General features: G+C 40.9%; 2 protein-coding genes across 3 annotated transcripts in view; one reads left to right on the top strand and one right to left on the bottom strand.

Annotated features, from left to right (window-relative positions):
• Positions 1-7,997, top strand: part of PDE6C (phosphodiesterase 6C) — a 47,536-nt gene extending 39,539 nt beyond the window's left edge. Inside the window, exons 19-22 of the mRNA XM_032231971.1 lie at positions 1,950-2,024; positions 2,110-2,193; positions 4,669-4,819; positions 7,042-7,997. Of these exons, the coding sequence (XP_032087862.1) occupies positions 1,950-2,024; positions 2,110-2,193; positions 4,669-4,819; positions 7,042-7,103 (372 nt within the window). The 3' untranslated portion in view covers positions 7,104-7,997. The remainder of the gene's footprint in view (positions 1-1,949; positions 2,025-2,109; positions 2,194-4,668; positions 4,820-7,041) is intronic.
• A 3,708-nt stretch (positions 7,998-11,705) lies between these two features.
• Positions 11,706-21,785, bottom strand: part of LOC116518523 (protein FRA10AC1) — a 29,405-nt gene continuing 19,325 nt past the window's right edge. The window contains exons 9-14 of one of the 2 annotated variants that reach the window (XM_032231986.1): positions 20,662-20,775; positions 20,047-20,089; positions 18,449-18,576; positions 16,354-16,392; positions 13,342-13,420; positions 11,706-11,821 (exon numbers count right to left, since the gene is read on the bottom strand). In XM_032231986.1, the coding sequence (XP_032087877.1) occupies positions 11,779-11,821; positions 13,342-13,420; positions 16,354-16,392; positions 18,449-18,576; positions 20,047-20,089; positions 20,662-20,775 (446 nt within the window). In that variant the 3' untranslated portion in view covers positions 11,706-11,778. The remainder of the gene's footprint in view (positions 11,822-13,341; positions 13,421-16,353; positions 16,393-18,448; positions 18,577-20,046; positions 20,090-20,661; positions 20,776-21,785) is intronic. The other variant, XM_032231987.1, reaches the window with a different exon arrangement.

Raw genomic sequence — 21,785 nt, 5'->3', positions numbered from 1 at the left:
GAGCCTGGGGAGGGCAAAAAAATCACACCAAAAGCGTTGGTTGCCCGGCCATGCATGCAAGGGGGAAGCGTTGCATAGCATTATGGGTGTGGGACATGACTCCCCCTGCACTCCCCCCACTTTTGGCACGTGAACCAAAAAAGGTTTGTCATCACTGGTCTACAGTATTTGTTGAACTTGCAAAGCAATTCAGATATAATGCAACAGAGGAGAAATTTGAGATATTTTTTTTAAGGAAGCAAAACTCTGTTATGAGTCCTTCCAGTTCGAACCAAAGCTCAATCTAGCCCTGAGGTACAGCACCTACTTCAGATTAAAGGCCACACTGGACTCCGAATGCTGGCAGCTGCATTACGCCGAATCAGATCAAAATCTAATTTGGTGTAATGCAATGCAAGTTAATTCATTTAATGAGTTTTGGTGAAGTGGGCAGGGCTTCGGGAGGCAAAAAAATACTGTATTTGGTGTATAAGACGCACCCTCTTTCTCGAGGGAAAAAGGTGCATCTTATACTCCAAAAAATACAGTACTTATTAATCTGGAATTTGCTTGAAAATAATATGATCATGGTTTATATTAGGACCCATTTTTAGCAATGAAAACAAGGAACACATTTGTTACTTAGGTCAATGATGGTTAACTTAGATCAGTGATGGTTATCGTTGTCCTCCTGTGCATGTCCCATCCCCATACATGTGTACATGACCCCCCCCCCCCTTGTGCTCCCCTGCACATGCACCCTGCCACCCAGCGCCCTGTTTTGGCTTCCAGGTTGGTGCAGGAGGCTTTCCGGCCCCAAAACAGGGAGCGGGGGGGGCAACCCCCCTGCACCCTGTTTTGGGCCTGGAAATCCTCCTGCACCAAACTGGAAGCCAAAACGGGGCATGGGGGCGCTGTTCAAGGCCCCAAAATGCAATGTGAGGTCCCCCCGTACATGTGCCCTGCCCCAAAGACCAGCTGGCCAGTAGGAGGTTAGGGTTAGGGTTAGATTTAGGACTTAGATTTACATCCCCTTAAGATGTTCTGCTTAAGAAATAGTCTCCAGCCATGTTTACCGACCATTTCATCACTTCTATAACTGTTTTATTTTTGTTAACATTTTATAAAAATAAAAACAAGGTGCTGAAGCAGCATCCCCAATCTTTCCAGATTGCGTGCCCCACACGGGAGCGAGGGAGCGGGGCAATGGTGGGTTTCAAAATTTTTGGGAACCTACTCTGGCGTGTGTGGCCTCCTTTGTGGGAGTGGCTTGCAGGCCATGTGACCTGGTGGGAGTGGCTTGCCGGCCATGTGTTTTCTCTCCCTCTCCCTCCCTCTCTCTCTCTCTCCTTCCTTTTGTCTCTCTGTCCCTATTTTCTTTTTTTCTTTCATCTCTCTCTTATTTTTCTTTCTTTTTTCTTTCTTTCTTTATTTATTTCTTCCTTTCTCTTTCTCTCTCTCTCTGTGTCCGTCTGTGTGTGTGTGTGTGTGTGTGTGTGTGTGTGTGTGTGTGTGTGTAGCAGTGGTGGACCCTCTTCTGTAGGTGTGGCCTGCTTTCCGGGTCCACTGGTGGAACCTCTTCTAAACGGTTCGGTAGATTTGACGAACCGGTTCTACCGAATAGGTGCGAACTGGTAGGAACCCACTCCTGGAGCGGGGATAGTTTTATGCGAATGGCAGGTGACTGAATGGAGCTTCACACGCTCCATTCCTGGTAGTGGGCCGCAGCCTTGGGTTTGGGGACCCAATTCAATTTATTAGATTTATAGGCCGCCCAATCCTGGAGGACTCCGGGCGGCTGTTTCTAAACGATTAGTATTTTTTCCATAGATAAAAACCTTTTCTCTATCCTTTTCTACAATATCCCTTTACATGGAGCAAGGCATGCTTTGATGGCGGACATGTCTAATTACTTTACTAGCTGACAACTATTACGAAAAACTTAAAAATTATTTGTTATTCATTCGCAGGTTGCTTTGATGGTTGCGAGTGAATTTTGGGAGCAAGGTGATCTTGAACGAACTGTCTTACAGCAAAATCCAATTGTAAGCATCTTACATGATACCATGCATTCAATCTTAAAAAAATAAGATTACACGTCCACTAATTACTTTCTTCAACTCTTTCTAGCCTTTGATGGACAGAGCCAAGAGGGATGAATTACCTAAGCTTCAATGCGGTTTCATTGATTTTGTATGTACCTTTGTGTATAAGGTAAGGGATGACTTCATATCGTTCCATTTTATTATGAATGCTTTTATGTAAAAAATACAAAATATAAGATTAAATCTGCGCAGAGCTGATATTTATGAAATGACAAGATGTTAATTAAACAACCAAGCAAATATATTGTATATATTTGTGAATGCTCTGAAATAGCAATAGCAATAGCAGTTAGACTTATATACCGCTTCATAGGGCTTTCATCCCTCTCTAAGCGGTTTACAGAGTCAGCATATCGCCCCCACAGTCTGGGTCCTCATTTCACCCACCTCGGAAGGATGGAAGGCTGAGTCAACCTTGAGCCGGTGAGATTTGAACCGCCGAACTGCAGATAGCAGTCAGCTGAAGTGGCCTGCAGTACTGCACTCTAACCACTGCGCCACCTCGGCTCTTATGTTGAGTCCCCGAAGTATTTCCTACAAGTATTAATATATTTTCCAGTCAAGTGTCAAACCACATGCATTACATTCAATAAAGCCAGAATATGCTTGCATTAAAACAGAAACAAATATTTAGGAATACATTCCCAATTTCCAAAGCTACAGCTTCCTCTTGACTGGCGAGTTCAGTATTTGATGCAGGTTGAGACAAACTGGCAGTAGAGATGCAGGCCACTTCAGCTGACTGTTATCTGCAGTTCGGCGGTTCTAATCTCACCGGCTCAAGGTTGACTCAGCCTTCCATCCTTCCGAGGTGGGTGAAATGAGGACCCAGACTGTGGGGGCGATATGCTGACTCTGTAAACTGCTTAGAGAGGGCTGAAAGCCCTATGAAGCGGTATATAAGTCTACTTGCTATTGCTATTGCTATTGCTATTAGAAATGTTAGCATTATTCTAGTGTTGTGTGTCGGAATCAACAATAGTACTTAAAAGTAGTGATAATAAAAGAAGGAACTCTTAAAAGCCAAAGGAAAACCTGCCAGTATAGAATGAATGAGCTTGGAGGTTTTCTAGTCCAGCCCCCGCGGCTCAAGCATGAGAACCTATAATATTTCAGATAAGTGATCATCTAAAATCTTCTTTAAAACATCCAGTGATGGCGTGCCCGTGATTTTTCATTTAATCTTCTCCACCCAATTACTAAATCCAGGCAAGCCGCTTGTCCAACAATTACTATTTAGTTTAGTAATAAATCACTACTACTGAGTTAAATGATCTTTAAATGGTCTGAGCTCCGTGAAAATCTATAACATCAGAGCCTGACCCCGCCTTCAAAGTTGTTTGGCGCCATTTTCTTTGTGTTTCTGGCAAGTAGGAAGGATTTTTTTTAAAAAAATGGAGTTAAAAGTCTGTGATACATACAATTAGAAGTTCTCCAGTATCAGTTCTGCCCGTGTTGGAATCAGTAATAAATCAATCATTGAGCTGAGGGTGGACGTATGCCTTCGTTCTGCAAAAAGGCAGAAAAAGTCCTTGGCGCGGAGAATTCACCGAGTTGCAGGGGGCTCACACCTTCCACCCCCAGATTTATGTTCTAGGGGGGTTGAATGGAGCACTTCCCAAACACAGCTTTCTCACCTCTTTTCCTATGCCCGGAGGAGAGGTAATCAAACTGTCAAACAGTTGATGGATGCTGTTTAGACAGCTTAACGCAGCCAAGGACCCGGAGCTGTTAAAAAAAAACAACTCCCCACAGACAACGCCCAAACCGGAAGTCGCGTGCCCGTGATTTCTGAAAGCAAGTTATTGCACGAGTTAATTGTCCTCACTGTTAGGAAGTTTCTCCTTGATTCCAGGTTGCTGCTCTCTTTGATTAGTTTCCAACCATTGTTTCTTTATTTTATTTTTTTATGTTTTTGTTGTTTTTATTTTTATTTTTTTAATTTATTATTGTTGTTTTTATTTTAGGTTTTTTTTTTCTTGTTTCAAAGGTTTTATTTCTTTTAAGGCAAACATTTCATCATTCCTCAATCAGTAAGACGTCGAAGTACAATTTTTTGTATGTCAAAATAATTCTAGTTTACCACCAAATTCTTGTCCAGCCTAATATATACCCCTCCCTCCCTCCACCCTCTCCCCCAACCCCCCTCCACCTCCCCCCCCGACTTCCCAGAACCCGTACACGGTATGGATTTCTAACAAATAAAATCTATTGAGAAAAAAAAAAGAAATAAAGAAATTAATGACATCTCTACATTGACCTTAGCTTCTTCTTGCTGAGCCAACTTTAAACAATTTAAATCATTTCTGATCTTAAGCATAAACCAACCATTGTTTCTTGTCCTGCCCTCCGGCACTTTGGAGAATAATTTGGTACAAAGTTATTTATAGGTATAAAGTATAGGTATAAATTTCCGTTGTGTAATATATGTAAGAAATGGGGGGAAAAAATATTGGGCTGATAAAGATTATTCAATCCTCTTTGTTATCCAATAAAGATTTTTCTACGTATAAAAATGCATGCGTTGCTAACCGCCAAGCTTCTGTTTCAATGGTAAACCTATGGAGCTCCATTATTTCTTTAGGAATTTTCAAGGTTCCATAAAGAAATTACCCCTATGCTTGATGGTCTTCTAAACAATCGTACGGAATGGAAAGCTTTAGGAGATATTTATGACGAGAAGATGAAAGCTCTCGAAGAAGAAAAGCAAAAACTCGAAGGAGATGGCAAGAAAGGTTAGGCATAAATGCGCTGATTCGGGCAACTCGTGCGTACGTACAAACATTTCCGTAACATTGAGAACTTTTGCTGAGTTTGGGACTTAAAGGTACCAAATGTAGTTTTAATCGATATAATTTCATGGTCTGCAGTACATTCCATCAGTTCTTTGCTGCAACAGATTAACCCAGCTATCCTTAGGGATTCGTGTGAATAATGAGAAATCATAATGAGCAAAATCTAAATATCCCAGGAGTCCATTAAATGAAGAGAGTTTAAATTGGTTTAGTCAGAAGATTCTGAAACAATATGTAGCAATAAAGCAGAAAATCAGCCAAAATTCACAATCTCTTGTTTTAAAGTCTGTGCTAGATTGCAGAGACTATCTTTAGGGGAGGGAGGGAGGGAGGGAGGAAGGAAGGAGGGAAGGAAGGAAGGAGGGAAAGAAGGAAGGGAGGAAGGAAAATACTAATTCACTTAAAGGAGACTCCATCTGAATGCAATCCTAATAATAGTATATTTTAGAGGGACAGTAAAGCTGCAAATTAAAAAAAAAAGAATGCAGATAAACCAAAACTACAGAAATAAAATATACCAATTTTTGAACCACCATATTTTTTACCAGGATCATATTTAAATAAAACACAGCTGAAAAAACATTTATCTGTTAACCATTTTGAATCAGTCAGCTTTCTAAGTTCAAATGTTAAAATTCTAAATTAGTCTGGCTTTTCCGGTTGCGGAACTTAAAACTATGAAAATGGTATGATTTAATGAGAACGGGCTTGCTGAATTAATTCCAATTTGTGCTACTAATTTTTTTTTTTAATATTTCTTTTTTTTTTTTTTGCTGTATCTTGTACACGTTTGAGGCCATAATCAAGACTATCCTGAAAATGCTGTTGGATCTCTATAAAAATGGCTGTAATTTACTTTGACGTTTTTCAGACTGTTAATGACAGTCATAAAAAAATCCAATGGCCCCAATCCAACCAAGGATTTCCCATAAGTAGCCCTATTTGTTTACTTTGGAAGCATAAATCAGCCAACAGTAAGAAATCATCAGTTCACTTATATCTCTTTTTGTGTGTAAGTAGATGATAATAACATTAGGCTACTCACACCTGATAAGGCCCAAATAGGATGAAACCAGCCATGTAGTGCTTCTTGCTGTCAATGTAATTATGTTGTGAAATGCACACTCTTTGAAAATAAATAAAATACAGTTGAATGGACCATTACAACAGGATGTTTGGGAGAAAACTAAATAAGTAAAGCACCTCAAAATTCAATCGAAAATTACACTGTTAATTATACCTCAGCATTTCCGCAGATAGCCCATGGATCAAGTTTCCATACAAATGAAAAGGAACGAAATAACATAGTAACATAGTGATCCCCAGTTTTCAAATTTAAGTTTAATTCTAATGTTGGTAATGTCAATATAAGTAAACCAAAAAAAGAACTATTTATCATGGGTGGGGGGAGAGATCGTAACAACTACAATCTGGTGTAATCATTTCAAATCAACTAAGAGAAAAGCTTATATTGGTCAAATACTAAAGAGGATTATATTGTCCTATCACTTAATTTTATGTTCCTAAATGTCCACTGAGACATGATGTGTGATGTTTAGGTTCCACCACAAAACCGTGGTAGACTAAAGCGCGCTCGACGAAAGCGTGTACGTGACGTCATCACAGCGCGACGAAAAATCGCGCTGTGAGCGGTAAATTTAAAATTAAAGCGAAAACCTTACCCTAACCCCCCCAAACCTAACCCTAAACCTAACCCTTAACCTAACCCTTAACCTAACGCTAAACCTAACGCTAACCCTTAACCTAACCCTAAACCTAACCCTAACCCTTAACCTAACCCTAACCCTAACCCTTACCTTTATGTGAATCGGCTTGCTTTAATTTTATTTTAATTTTAATTTAATTTATTTTTAATTTTTTTCGTCGCGCTGCTGATGACGTCAGGTACGCGCTTTAATCGGGCGTGCTTTAGTGGACCGCGGTTTTGACGGGTCACGTGATGTTTTATACATCTGATAATTAATCATTGGTTATAATGGAAAAATTGCACCAGAGTGCATTCAATGTTGTCAGCAGTGAAAAATGGGTTGAACTTTCAAACGTTTAGATGATTCTTCTGTTGCAAAGGTACACACCAATAAACCCCTTCAAAAATTAAAATGCATGCATATTTATATGTATATTTTTTTGCATTTTATTAGTGGAAGAGGTTGGAACTGTCGAATCGGCAGATGGCAAATCGAAAACATGTGTGATTTTATAATTAAATGCAAGAAGTATTTCTGCTACAATCAAGAAATCTATCAACATTTGCAGCGAGGTCGAGGATTTCTGTCAATATAACGGAGCCTAAACTGTTCAGTCTTTATTCATCTACAATGGAAGTGGGACATTTTCACCAAAGGAAAGTGGAACATTTTAAAGAAATGGACAACCTGAGATTGCTTTGTCAAAAGTGATTGTGGATTCATTTCTTGGTTGCGGCTCTTCTCAATTAACCGTCTTTATTTAATATATTAAACCCTGTGAACTTTCAGGAAACTATAATTTTACACAACTTTCAGTTAATTTCATGATAAAATTCTGTATTGCACAACACAGAGCACTGTAATTGTAGCATTGTAATTATTAATGCACAGAAGTTAAGTTTTATATTATGTTTAGTTACTTCCCCTGGAATTTTTCACGTTTACTATTACCAATAAAGTTCTATAGGTCATGTCGTTTTGAAAGCTTTCTATTTTTAGCATAGGCTTATGGTTAGAAACAGGCTTACTTCAAAAATATATCTAAATCCAGCAAAAGGATTCTAATTTAGAGAGTGGCTCAACTTACGACCATCATTGGGACTGGAATTATGGTTGTAAGTCATTGTAGTGGTAAGTCAAGGCATCATACGATCAGACCCGATGTCAACTCGCAAAGCATCCTTGACCTTTTCTGGAGTTGCCATAGGAAATGGCAGGATGGGAAACCGCTGAAACGCCACGACAGCAAAAGATAGATGCGCATTATCTCTCTCGAAACTATATCCCAGTTTACTGCGCCCGGAGGGGAGTGGCCTCTAAAACCCGTAAAATTGCCCCGTTGGTGAATGTGATTGATGACACACCCTGAGGGGAAGCGGGGGGGGGGGAACAGGGTCATGATTGGGGCCGTAAATTACGTGGGGTCAGAGCTGGCTTCACTAAAACAGAGCCGAGGTGGCGCAGTGGTTAGGGTGCAGTACTGCAGGCCACTTCAGCTGTTATCTGCAGTTCAGCGGTTCAAATCTCACCGGCTCAAGGTTGACTCAGCCTTCCATCCTTGCGAGGTGGGTGAAATGAGGACCCAGACTGTGGGGGCGATATGCTGACTCTGTCAACCGCTTAGAGAGGGCTGAAAGCCCTATGAAGCGGTATATAAGTCTAACTGCTATTGCTATTGCTATATTCACTTGGGTATGTGCCGACATGAAACTCCTAATAAATGACTGGATTTTTTTTTTGAAGCTTGGCTCTAGGCTCATGATTTAATTAGGGCATCCGTCGGAACCTTGACACCTGATTTTTCAATATATATTTTTTGCAGCGACTGGTAACAAGGTGATTGTTAAGTGAATCCATTTTTCACAATGGGCATTTTGCTCAAAAACTGGAAGTAATGCCACAAACTGACAAAAAACATCGCAAATCATGGTTATTTGAGTATGGGATGCTGCAAACAAGCCCTAAAAGTATTTTGGGTGATTTTTTCAGTTTAGCCTACAAATGTTGTCTTGACTCAGTCAAATGAGTTATGTCTTTTATAATTATATCTACTGTATATAATTGTCTCTTTGATAGTAATTACACATTATTTCCACATTAAGGGTGTTTAAAACAATCCAAATGGAAAATTACAAGGTGGTACAAGTTTTTCAATAGCAATCTGTCTTTCCCAAAGCTAGAAATAATGGGGAAAACCTGCTAACAGTTATTAGCTTCCTGCCCATAAAATCTTAAGATCATGAAATCCAATCATGGATTTTTATCTCTCCATATTGATTGAATTCATCACCCAATCTATATGGGCGGATCATTTTCAGAGGCAGTTTAAGACAAGAAGGCAATGGAGAGATTTTCACTACGATCTGCTCTGGAATAAGTCTCCCAATATAAACACGGTTACAGAAATGATAAGACTACCCAAGCATGGTAATACCTAATATGAGCTGAGGTGGCGCAGTGGTTAGAGTGCAGTACTGCAGGCTACTTCAGCTGACTGCAGTTCAGCAGTTCGGCTGTTCAAATCTCACCGGCTCAAAGTTGACTCAGCCTTCCATCCTTCCGAGATAGGTAAAATGAGGACCCGGATTGTTGTTGGGGGCGATATGCTGACTCGGTAAACCGCTTAGAGAGGGCTGAAAGTCCTATCAAGCGGTATATAAGTCTAACTGCTATTGCTATTGCTAATAGTTTTGTTTTTCTATCTTGAAATATACAACACGTCCTTTGGAATAAAGATGGATGTATTTACCCCTTTCACCAAGAGCGGCTAAATGTTTCCTGTATATTTTAAAGATAATGACCACGGGTTCCAAGTCTGTTCCATTAATTTGTTGCTGTTGTAGTTCTATACATATTTCGTTTGTCCATTCCTTTATTTGTAAGCTGCCTCATCTAATGATTCTAGGTGACTGGCACAAGATAATGGTGTAAGGTAGAACTGAAATGCAACCGAGATATAAATATCCATATTTTTCTTTACGAAATATAGATAACAAAGAGGATATTTGCCTGTACGTGATTGAATTAGATTTTGAAATTTGAAATTTAATAAAATTTGTAGGCCGCTCAATCCCATGGGACTCTGGGCGGCTTACAGACAAGATAAAAAGCATTTGAAAAATTAAAGATAAAAATACAGTTGTTAAAATTACACACTATCCATTCTGTCTAAGTGGGGCTGGACATTGATCAACAACCCCAGGCCTGCCGGAACAGCCAGGTCTTGGTGGCTTTTCGGAAGGCCGGGAGAGTGGTAAGGGTCCGGATCTCTACGGGTAGATCGTTCCACAGGGCCGGCGCAGCTACAGAGAACGCCCTCCCCCGGGGGGGCCGCCAGCCGGCATTGTCCGGCCGACGGTACCCGGAGGAGGCCCAACCTGTGAGATCTTGTTGGTCGTTGGGAGGTATGTGGCAGGAGACGGTCTCTCAGGTAGCCAGGTCCTAAACCATGAAGGGCTTTAAAAGTAACGACTAGCACCTTGAAGCGCGTTCGGAGACCAATAGGGAGCCAGTGCAGCTCGCGGAGGATGGGTGTAACATGGGTGTATCTAGGTACACCCAGTATCGCTCGCGCGGCTGCATTCTGGACCAACTCTTCAGGATCAGCATGTACAGATGTGTTGCAATAACTGCACTACAAAGTTAGCCTCCAAAACCGACAGATGTTTAATAGGGTCTGGATGAGCAGCTGTCGCAAACAGGTCTTGTAAAGCTCTTGGGAGACCAGTTAGATAGATGTAAATGGGCTGCCGCTTATTGGATTTAACTGCCATCTTGCAACGTGTCAAAGAATTAACCTTTAAATCCACCTTCTTATGTAAAGAATCCATCTACCTTTCTTTGCCGTTTGAGGACATCCGAGTTTAGCCTTGTTTCACCCTTACTTCTGTATGCATGATCTGTGAAAGATGCAGTTTATTTCAAGTAGCTCTTTGAGTCAGTCCTTTGAGAATCTGGGTGAGGAAACAAAGTCCGCTTTACTTCTTGTAGGGTATATAACAGCACATCATCAACCGTTTGCCAGGGTTTCTCTCTGCCCCTTCTTATCCCGTACAGAATCAAAGCAAAGTGATTCTCAAGTCTATTTCTCACCCTCTCTCCCTTCTTAGGGCTCAAATATCATTTACTGCCTTGTTAATCTAAGAGTTCTTCAATAGCCAACTTTATCTGTGTTTTCTCTGCCACGGAGTGAGATATTTGAACATTCATCCGAGTTCTGCATTATACATCAAGGATGGAATCTGATTAGATGGCACATTGAGCTGTTAGCCTTTAAAGTGACAGTCGCCTTCCTTTGAATATTGTTGTATGTTCACAAATTTGCCCATGCTTGATATTATTCAGCTATAAAATGCCCAGATATTGTAGGTTTCATTGTGTTCCTTCTTGATGGTTTGGTCATTTGGTATTTCAATTCCATTTCTGTTTATGACGTTACCTCAATTTATTGTTCCTGTAGTAGATTTATCTAAATCAATTTCCATTTCTATACCTGTGTTTAAAATTCTTAGCAATAGCAATAGCAGTTAGACTTATATACTGCTTCATAGGGCTTTCAGCCCTCTCTAAGCGGTTTACAGAGTCAGCCTATCGCCCCCAACAACAATCCGGGTCCTCATTTCACCCACCTCGGAAGGATGGAAGGCTGAGTCAACCTTGAGCCGGTGAGATTAGAACCGCCAAACTGCAACTAGCAGTCAGCTGAAGTAGCCTGCAGTACTGCATTCTAACCACTGCGCTACCTCGGCTCCAGGTATTCTTACTGTATTTATTAATGACTGGATTTCAATTTCTAGTTTTTCACTAAGCTTCGGATCACCCATAAAAAAACAAATGTCTTTTGCCTTTTTAGCTAACATCAGCTTCTCTAAACTGATTCTCTTTTCATCATCAGTAATACTGAATCTTACTGAAACTCTGATTTACATCTGATTATAATTTTTAAGACTTGGCATGTTTAAAAATAAAAAAAACTCCTACCCAAAGTTTTAATTTAAACTAACCCTTGTGGGTCGATGTGAAAGAGATACAGAGGATAATTTCTGTTTCCCATTCAAGCAAAAACATATATATATATTTTAAAAAACCATATTTTTTAAAAAAATATTAGAACAAAATGTGAAAACCTGCTTTTTATTTACAGATGTTGAGGAGTATGGAGAAACAAATTTCAGATTTGGAGATCTCATTTCAGAGAAACAAGTCTTGAAAGTATTCGTCAAATTCTTCCTCCCTATAAAATAAAGGAAATACATAACATTATTATTATACAATTGTATCACAGCGGCCAGTTGTTTCACCGGATTTGGCATTGGTTACTAGTCGGGCCCCACCCAGGGGCCTAGGACGTTGTAACGTATTTTCGTAATATGCGTGCAGATCCAAGCAGTGCGGCTTTTTGCATTTGACTGATGGTGATTTTGTCAATTTTTAACTGGTTTAAATGTAATTCCAGTGCTTTTGGAATAGCACCCATTGTGCCAATTACCACTGGAATTACCACTGCTGGTTTGTGCCATTATTATTATTATTATTATTATTATTATTATTATTATTATTTTATTATTTTATTATTTTATTATTTATTAGTTTTGTATGCCGCCCACTCTCGGAAGACTCCGGGCGGCTTACAATAAAAAAGGGAAGGGGGATACAAAAATAAAACAACAGTTTAAAATTGCAACAACATTCACAACCTAGGATGGGGCTGGACAATTCAACAGCCCCAGGCGTGCCGGAACAGCCAAGTCTTTGTCGCTTTACGGAAGGCCGGAAGGGTAGTAAGGATCCGGATCTCAACGGGGAGATCGTTCCATAGGGCCGGAGCAGCTACAGAGAAGGCCCTCCCCTCATGTTCAATAACATGAGTTATTGAATCAGAACAAGACTATAACAGTTTTTATTTATGCACGTAGGAAATTCTCTACAGCAAAAATGCCACATTTTACAGATATAACAGTAAGGGTGTGCTGACAATATTTATCTGACTAGGCAACTCAAGGTTTAGGAATTTCTCTATAGGTCAAAATGCATTCACTGCAAACTATCCTTTCTACTTCTAGTAAGGTAAGACAAGTAAGTAAGGCAAGTGAGTAAGTATATCCGTGAGCAATCCCTGTTCTTGAGATTAAATAGTGAAGAAGTTTGATAGAGACTTTTGTCCTTTTGAGTTTTGTAGAGTTGTGAAGTGGCAAATAAAGAAATCCTAACACAGATCAAACTGAGAATAAGAAACTAACCCCTCCAATCTTCCAGATACAATGAATAATTATGCACAGTTGGCGTAGGGCTCGTATTATTTTGTACATTCTCGATCTATTTTTGTTCTAAAATCTAATCATCATAGATAGGCCTACTGAATGTTTTTTTATTGATTTAAAATAATGACGGAGAAACAGCAAAAAATCAGATAAAAATGCATGTGTTATCAAAGTAAAGAAAAGGCATAGTGGTTTTTCTAGATGAAAGAATGCAGTGAAAGAAAAGATCAGTTCAGCTATAAATAGTTGCAATTCAATATATAATTATCTAATGCAATTATTCAAGTATATATGTATTTCTCTCATATTTTTACTTCTCAAAGAGATAGACACAGACAGACAGACGGACACACAAAACTGTATATATACAGTACCTACTTTATAACTATATGTGTGTGTATAAAAAGAAAAGAACAATGATTTTACTTCTTGATTAAAATTATTTTTCTGTTTAGATAAACTTTTAAGGAAGGTCACAGGAAAAAAACAAGACCTTGTTTTTTCTTCAGCATCCTGTGGCGGACCTCTCCAGAAATCTGCCTCGGAGGGACCCTCTTCCTGATCATCTGAGTCTGTTTAAAAAAGATAAAAATCTTTGAAATAAAATGATTTTAAGAGCGTTTTCACATTTTGAGCTAGACGTCTTTAACATTTAAAAAACAACGATAAAGCACTAAAAATAAAATGAGGAATTATCCATACAAAATTTAGTTAAGCAGTTATTCCTGATCACTATCCATTGGAATTACTATTTTTTAGCAGTGACCAATTGGGAACACAAGAAATATGTTCATAGCTACACCCATTGGTGGGATTCAAGCAATTCGCACCTACCCAGGAGAACCGGTTGTTAACTTTTTAAGCCGTTCGGAGAACCGATTTTTGGAAGAAATCTTATTTTGTTTTTTTCCACTTTACAGGGCTCACCCTGTAAGGAAGGCAGGAAGGAAACATTCTGGTGTTGTTTCTAGCCTCATCTTTATTGCTCTGATTACACAAACTGCCTCTCCGGTTAACCCTTATTACATTGGAACAGCTAAGGCTAAAGCACCCATCGACGTGAGTGACGCTGGGTTGGCCACACCCACCCAGTCACATGACCACAGAGCCACGCCTACCCACTTGGTCATTAGGGTAGAGAACCGGTTGTTAAATTATTTGAATCCCACCACTAGGAATACACCCTTTTTGGTCCTATATTAAGAAGGGTTTTGTGTAGTGGTAAAAGACACAGGTTATAAATAGCAATAGCAATAGCAGTTAGACTTCTATACCGCTTCATAGGGCTTTCAGCCCTCTCTAAGCGGTTTACAGAGTCAGCATATCGCCCCCAACAACAATCCGGGTCCTCATTTCACCCACCTCGGAAGGATGGAAGGCTGAGTCAACCTTGAGCCGGTGAGATTAGAACCGCCGAACTGCAGATAGCAGTCAGATGAAGTGGCCTGCAGTACTGCACCCTAACCACTGCGCCACCTCGGCTCCATAAAGACAGAACATAAGTTCTAGTCCTTCCTCTAGCACAAAACCAGCTGGGCCAGTCACATCCTCTCAACCTCAGGAAGGAGGTAACAGCAAACCACTTCTCTAAAAGTTGCCAAGAAAACTGCAGGGACTCACCATACAGATACTAGGATGTAAGGCTAGCTAGAGGCCGAGGTGGCGCAGTGGTTAGGGGTGCAGTACTGCAGGCCACTTCAGCTGACTGTGATCTGCAGTTCGGCGGTTCAAATCTCACCGGCTCAGGGTTGACTCAGCCTTCCATCCTTCCGAGGTGGGTGAAATGAGGACCCGGATTGTTGTTGGGGGCAATATGCTGACTCTGTAAACCGCTTAGAGAGGGCTGGAAGCCCTATGAAGCGGTATATAAGTCTAAGTGCTATTGCTATTGCTATTGAAGGCACCCACACACAGACCCACAGTTTATATTGTAGCGTTGTGGCTTTATCGCATTTTGAATATCTCTCATACTTCGTTTGACCAAACTAGCCCTTTATAATAAAGGTAAGTCTTCAGGTAGCAATAGCAGTAGACTTATATACTGCTTCATAGGCCTTTCAGGCCTCTCTAAGCGGTTTTACAGAGAGTCAGCCAGGTAGGATTTCCTGGACAGAACTGGCCCAGAACTGGGCAAAAAACAGGCCCAACAGGCCAACCGGAAGTTCATTCCCGAGCTTCCGGTTGGGTCATTGGGGCTGTTTTAGCAATAGCAATAGCAGTTAGACTTATATACTGCTTCATAGGGCTTCCAGCCCTCTCTAAGCGGTTTACAGAGTCAGCATATCGCCCCCAACAACAATCCGGGTCCTCATTTTACCCACCTCGGAAGGATGGAAGGCTGAGTCAACCCTGAGCCGGTGAGATTTGAACAGCTGAACTGCTGAACTGCAATCAGCTGAAGTGGCCTGTAGTGCTGCATTTAAGCACTGCGCCACCTCAGCTCTTTCACCCTCTCTGGCTCCGTAGGCTCTCCTGAAGCCTGGGGAGGGCTAAAATGGCCTCCCTCAGCCCTCCGGAAGGCCGAAAATCAGCTGGCCAGTATGAGCATGCCTGTCGGAGATGTGGGTTGCCGAGGGCTGCCATGCTGGCAAATATGGCTCCACGTGCCACCTGTGGGATGTGTGCCATCGGTTCGCCATCATGGTTCTAGAGCAATTTCTTCCTTCGATGATGTTTTTCTCTAGATCAGTGGGTCTCAACCTTCCTAATGCCGCGACTCTTTAATACAGTTCCTCATGTAGTGGTGACCCCCAACCAGAGGTGGGTTCCTACCAATTCGCACCTATTCCGTAGAACCGGTTCGTCAAATCTACCGAACCGGTTAGAAGAGGTTCCACCAGTGGACCCGGAAAGCAGGCCACACCTACAGAAGAGCTTCCAAACATTTTTGAAACCCACCACTGGTCCTTGGATATGATTATTCTACACTATCATGCTCCTATTTATAAAACTCAGTGCCTCTGTGCAAGGTAAGGATGACTACTGCGTTTGTGGTGCAATCAGAACATTGCGTGTGTTGAAGTTGTTTTAACGCAAACCAAAGATGCCTTTTAAAAAACAAGTTTACATCCTATTCTTATGCATGCCAGTGCTGTGTGCGAGATAATTTAAGGTGGTTCTGACAAGTGTCGTCGGCATCTTCATATCCAGTCACATGGGCGGCAAGCCACTCCCATCCGGTCACATGGGCGGCAAGCCACTCCCACAAAGGAGGCCACACTCACCCAGAGTAGGTTCGAACAATTTTTGAAACCCACCACTTCCCCCAACCATAAAATTATTGTATGTTTTCCATATTTTTTCAAAAATATGTGTTTTCCGATGGTCTTAGGCGACTCCTGTGAAAAGGTCATTCGATCCCCCCCAAAGGGGTCCCGATCCACAGGTTGAGAACCGCTGCTCTAGATCATCAGTTCGGTTTTTTTCCTGCTTTGCCTATTACATGATTCTGAAAGTTTATTTACTGAACAGAAATGATTTCCTACAATTTTTTTTTAATACTAACCTTCATCAGTCTGGTTCGATTCTTCCAATGATGCTGGGCCTATTTAAAAAAATCATTTCAGAAATAATTAGTTTACCTTTGCCCTCCACTTCAGCTGATGATAACAATAGAACCCAGAGTTTCAGACATAAATCGCTGTGGTCATAAGTTGAGGTACCGCAGGATCAGATCCACTTTTACAACTGTTTCTATGATGGTCAAAAAGCAAGCCACGCATGGTTGCTAAGTGAATCATGCAGTTGTTAAGCAAATCCAGCATATCCAGTGGGAGCTTTTTTACTTGTAAACGTGAGCTGGTGTTTGTGGCTGATCAGCTGCCAGCCCCTCCAGCAGCCAAATCAGAGAAGTATTTTTTTTTAGTATTTAGTATTTTATTAGGATTTATAGGCCGCCCTTTTCCCTGAGGGGACTCAGAAGGAGGCATGGAGTCAGGTTCAGCATCAAGGCAACCTGTGAGTTCCGAAGGGAAAGAGGGAATGGAGCTGGCATAGAGATAGAGATAGAGAGATAGAGATAGATAGAGAGATAGAGATAGATAGATAGATAGATAGATAGATAGATAGAGAGAGAGAGAGAGAGAGAGAGAGAGAGACTGGGCCATCCATCAGTCCTCAGATGGAGAGTCAACAGCCCCCAGGTCTGGAGGTGGCTGATGAGGAAGAGGAGGAACAGCTGGGTCCAGTGCCTAACATGCAGATGTTCAGAAAGGAGAGGAGGGCAGTGGAAATCTATGGGCCGGTCCTTGGGACGGAAGCCCCACCGCTGCTAGCGAAGCCCCACCCTAGCTCTGGGGATAAAAGGCAGGGGGTGGAGATGAATAGATGTGGCAGAGGAGAGGAGAGCAGTGGAAATCTATGGGCCGGTCCTTGGGACGGAAGCCCCACCGCTGCTAGCGAAGCCCCACCCTAACTCTGAGGATAAAAGGCAGGGGATGGAGATGACTAGATATGGCAGAGGAGAGGAGAGCAGTGGAAATCTATGGGCCGGTCCTTGGGACGGAAGTCCACCGCTGCTAGCGAAGCCCCACCCTAACTCTGGGGATAAAAGGCAGGGGGTGGAGATAAATAGATGTGGCAGAGGAGAGGAGAGCAGTGGAAATCTATGGGCTGGTCCTTGGGACGGAAGTCCACCGCTGCTAGCGAAGCCCCACCCTAACTCTGGGGATAAAAGGCAGGGGGTGGAGATAAATAGATGGGGCAGACAACTATTCATCTCTCCTACCGGACAGACTTGTTAGCTTGCTGTAAGAGAGAAACTTTTTGCTGGTGCTCCTAAGAAAGGAATCATTGCTTCAACTACAGAGGGTATGTCTTGTTTGGGGACCTGGGTCAGAACAGTTGGTTCCCAAGCACTTGAAATGCAATCATGTACCCAAGGGGGAGGATCAACAGCAGAGGTGGGTTCCTACCAGTTTGCACCTACCGAACCGGTTAGAAGAGGTTCCACCAGTGGACCCGGAAAGCAGGCCACACCTACAGAAGAGCTTCCAAGATTTTTTGAAACCCACCACTGGTCCTTGGATAGGATTATTCTACACTATCATGCTCCTATTTATAAAACTCAGTGCCTCTGTGAAAGGTAAGGATGACTACTGCGTTTGTGGCGCAATCAGAACATTGCATGTGTTGAAGTTGTTTTAACGCAAACCAAAGATGCCTTTTAAAAAACAAGTTTGCATCCTATTCTTATGCATGCCAGTGCTGTGTGTGAGGTCATTTAAGGTGGTTCTGACAAGTGTCGTCGGCATCTTCATATCCGGTCACATGGGCGGCAAGCCACTCCCATCCGGTCACATGGGCAGCAAGCCACTCTCACAAAGGAGGCCACACCCACAGAGTAGGTTCGAACAATTTTTGAAACCCACCACTGGTCAATAGGACGGGTCATCAGTAGCTCTTTTGAAATCCATCATAACTCTGGTTATTAAGCAACCAGTTGTCAGTCAAAAACTACCTATATTGACTTATATCTAAATTTAAATTGTAACCTCTCAGAGTCAGATATCCCCATTTTAAAAAATGTAAAATGCAACTGTTATTTAGTTAATGGTGAGCCTTAATGGTGAGCCTTTTAAATCTTTAAATTTTCTTTTTACCTTCATGGATCTTCTTTTTCTTCGCCTTCTGCCCGTGTGGTAAAGATCCTTTTGACTTTTTGCCCTTTAAAATTTTGGAACTTTGTTCATTGTTGTCTTGCTTCTTTCCCGGTTTGACCTCCCTTTTCCTTTATAAAAAAAGAAGAAATAAATAACATGTCCATCCATCTCCAAAAATGTACAAAAATTGGTTAGAACTATAATAGTTTAAATACATATTTGCATATAATAAATCAACCTTCCCTATATCATAGTTTAAATACGACGTGCCCAAACATTGTTTCTAGCCTGCACAAAATTAGAATAAGGAATATACACTTTTCTGCACTTGTATTACAGATAAATATGACCCAATCTTTCTGCTTTCAAAAAGTATCTGATTTCAATTGAACTGATATGTGCCCCGTTGATTCTAAAGCAGAATTTACTGAATTTTAACCTCAAAAATATCTGGAAATGCTAGCACTTCGCCCTTTGGATAAGAAATAGGGTCACTAATCCTGGCTGCGCAAGAACAAGCTATCCGCACAAATGCCATTAAGGCCAAAATCGGAAAATCCTCTGATGATGCCAAATGCAGACTTTGCAAAGAAGCTGGTGAAACTGTTGATCACATACTCAGCTGCTGTAAAAAAATCGCACAGACTGATTATAAATTGCGGCACAATTCAGTAGCACAAATGATCCATTGGAATTTGTGCAAAAATTATAATATTAAAACAGCAACAAACTGGTGGGAACATCAGCCTGAAAAAGTCACCGAAAATCAGATGGTCAAGATCTTGTGGGATTTCCGTATACAAACGAACAAAATACTGGCGCATAATACACCAGACATCACACTGGTTGAGAAAAATAAGGTCACAATCATAGACATCGCAATACCAGGTGATAGCAGGGTCACCGAGAAGGAACATGAAAAAAATCGCAAAATACCAGGACTTAAAAATCGAAATTCAACGACTATGGCACAAACCAGCAGTGGTAATTCCAGTGGTAATTGGCACACTGGGTGCTATTCCAAAAGCACTGGAATTACATTTAAAACAGTTAAAAATTGACAAAATCACCATCAGTCAAATGCAAAAAGCCGCACTGCTTGGATCTGCACGCATATTACGAAAATACGTTACGACGTCCTAGGCCCCTGGGTGGGGCCCGACTAGTAACCAATGCCAAATCCGGCGAAACAACTGGCCGCTGTGATACAATTGTATAATAATATCCTTCGACGTTATCTTAACAGTTCCTAGGTCCTTGGTTAGGACTCGAGCTGTTGAGCTACCAACCAGCCCCAAAGGCTGTGAATCTCACCAAACATTAACCACGCAATAATAATAATAATAATAATGCCCCTCCGAGGAGCTTTACCTTGTCATGGTGGGAGGGGCTTGCGTGCTCTAATGATTTTAAGGGATATGCTGAACAGGTACAAACATATCAGACAGGTCTTAGGTGAAGGGCCAGACAAAATTTGCTCCACAACCCATTCAAATATGGTGAATATGAAAAACCAGCCCCAAAGGCTGTGAATCTCACCAAAGATTAACCACATAATAATAGTAGTAGTAGCAGTAGTTCATTGAAAGGTGCATTACCTGTGATGAAAATTTAATTTGAAAGAACATTCTGGACAGAGTCCTTTAAAAAAAAAAAAGAACATATTTTATTTATATGCACATACAGACACACACACACAGAGATTGGAAACCACCTACAAATAGGAGGGATACCAATAATTGTCATTAAAGGCATACGCGATTAAACATTAATATGATTTTGAGAGCCTATTCAGTATAGCCCTTAACAGCACTGGCACAGAAACCACGAAACCATGAGTTTAAGTCCTGCCTTGGACACAAAACCAGCTGAGTGACATTGGACCAGTCTCTCTCATTCACCCCTAGGAAAGAAGGAAGGGCATACCACTTCCACCAATCTAGTCAAGAAAATTGCACTGGCTTATCCAGCATGTTGTCAGGAGCCGGGCTCAGTAGGTTAGGATGCTGAAATATCAACAGGCTCACATTCAATAGCAATAGCAATGAAGCGGTATATAAGTCTAACTGCTATTGCTATTGCTATTACTTCCTTTTGAATATGTTGTAGTTAAATTTCCTTTCACCAACATTTTAAAAATTCCTAATGTTATTTTTCTACACATTTAAGATCCATTGAAAAGGAAATAAACATTGGCTACATGATGGACTTACTTAATTTGACGAGTGCATTTTTCTTTTGCCCGTGTTCAACGTAACCAAAATTCACCTCCCAGCTCTTTAAGCCTTCTTTTTCATCGCAGTGTTTGCTTCCACAAGAAAATTGCCCTGGAGAGAAATCAAATTACCAAAATTGTAAGGATTTGTACGTGATACAGTATTTTTGCAAGTAAATAACTTGCTGAGATGTTCATTTTAAGTGTATTATATTTAAGGATATTATTTAAGGATATTGTATTTATTAAATGCTACACATCATTAATAATGGAGGGAAAAAATTAACATATTGATACACTCATATGCATACACTTTAGTCTGATCTTTTGGGTATTTCGCATAGATGAAAAAATAATTAGTTAGAAATAAAAAGCATTATATTATTTACAATTAGTTATAAAAAATGGGGATGAGCCTGTTTCAGAGGTGTTTCTGGATAGCTTCTGGCACTATAAATAAGAATACATTGTCAATTCATTTAACTTTTTCACCTTAACACATTTTAACTGTTGTTCCAAGGTTGTTGGAATTTCTGTGAGATTGGGTACTTTATACAAAACAAGTCTTTCTAGGAGCACTCTTAAATTCTCCATAATTATTTGCTTAGGGAAACATAATTGCCATCAATAGATGTAACTTACAATGTAGTTTATCAGAAATTAGCACATTCAACCACACACAAAATAAGTTAGCATTCTATCTGCAGGAACAGGGGTTTATGACCATGATTTAGATCAGTGATTCTCAACCAGCTGGATATGGGAATACAGAAATAATCTTAAGGCACGGGTGTCCCTTGATCTAAATAACGATATGTGATTAAAAGATCTTTCAGGTGCTCAACCTTAAATGGACGCTCGGTTACTATGGCTTGACGTGAAAAAAACTTCCGGTCCTGATGTTTATTCAAATGCCTTCCAAAAAGTCTTTTCAAACAAGAAACATGGAAAGCTGTGCCTTTTCATCTACTTTACTGTTGTGTCTGTGTCTTCCTTCAAAGCAGCCAACGAAAACTTCAAAAGAAACAGTTTTTTCTGTCCAAATCACCACCGGCTCCTGTCTCTTTTCAATCATTTCTGCCTACAACAGTTGAATTCGCATTGTCCTTGCATTTTAGGGGA

The sequence above is a fragment of the Thamnophis elegans genome, chromosome 15 (assembly GCF_009769535.1).
Source record: "Thamnophis elegans isolate rThaEle1 chromosome 15, rThaEle1.pri, whole genome shotgun sequence".
Taxonomy (NCBI): Eukaryota; Metazoa; Chordata; class Lepidosauria; order Squamata; family Colubridae; genus Thamnophis; species Thamnophis elegans.
Note: the sequence above shows the minus strand (reverse complement) of the source record. Positions and strands in the feature narration are given on the sequence as shown.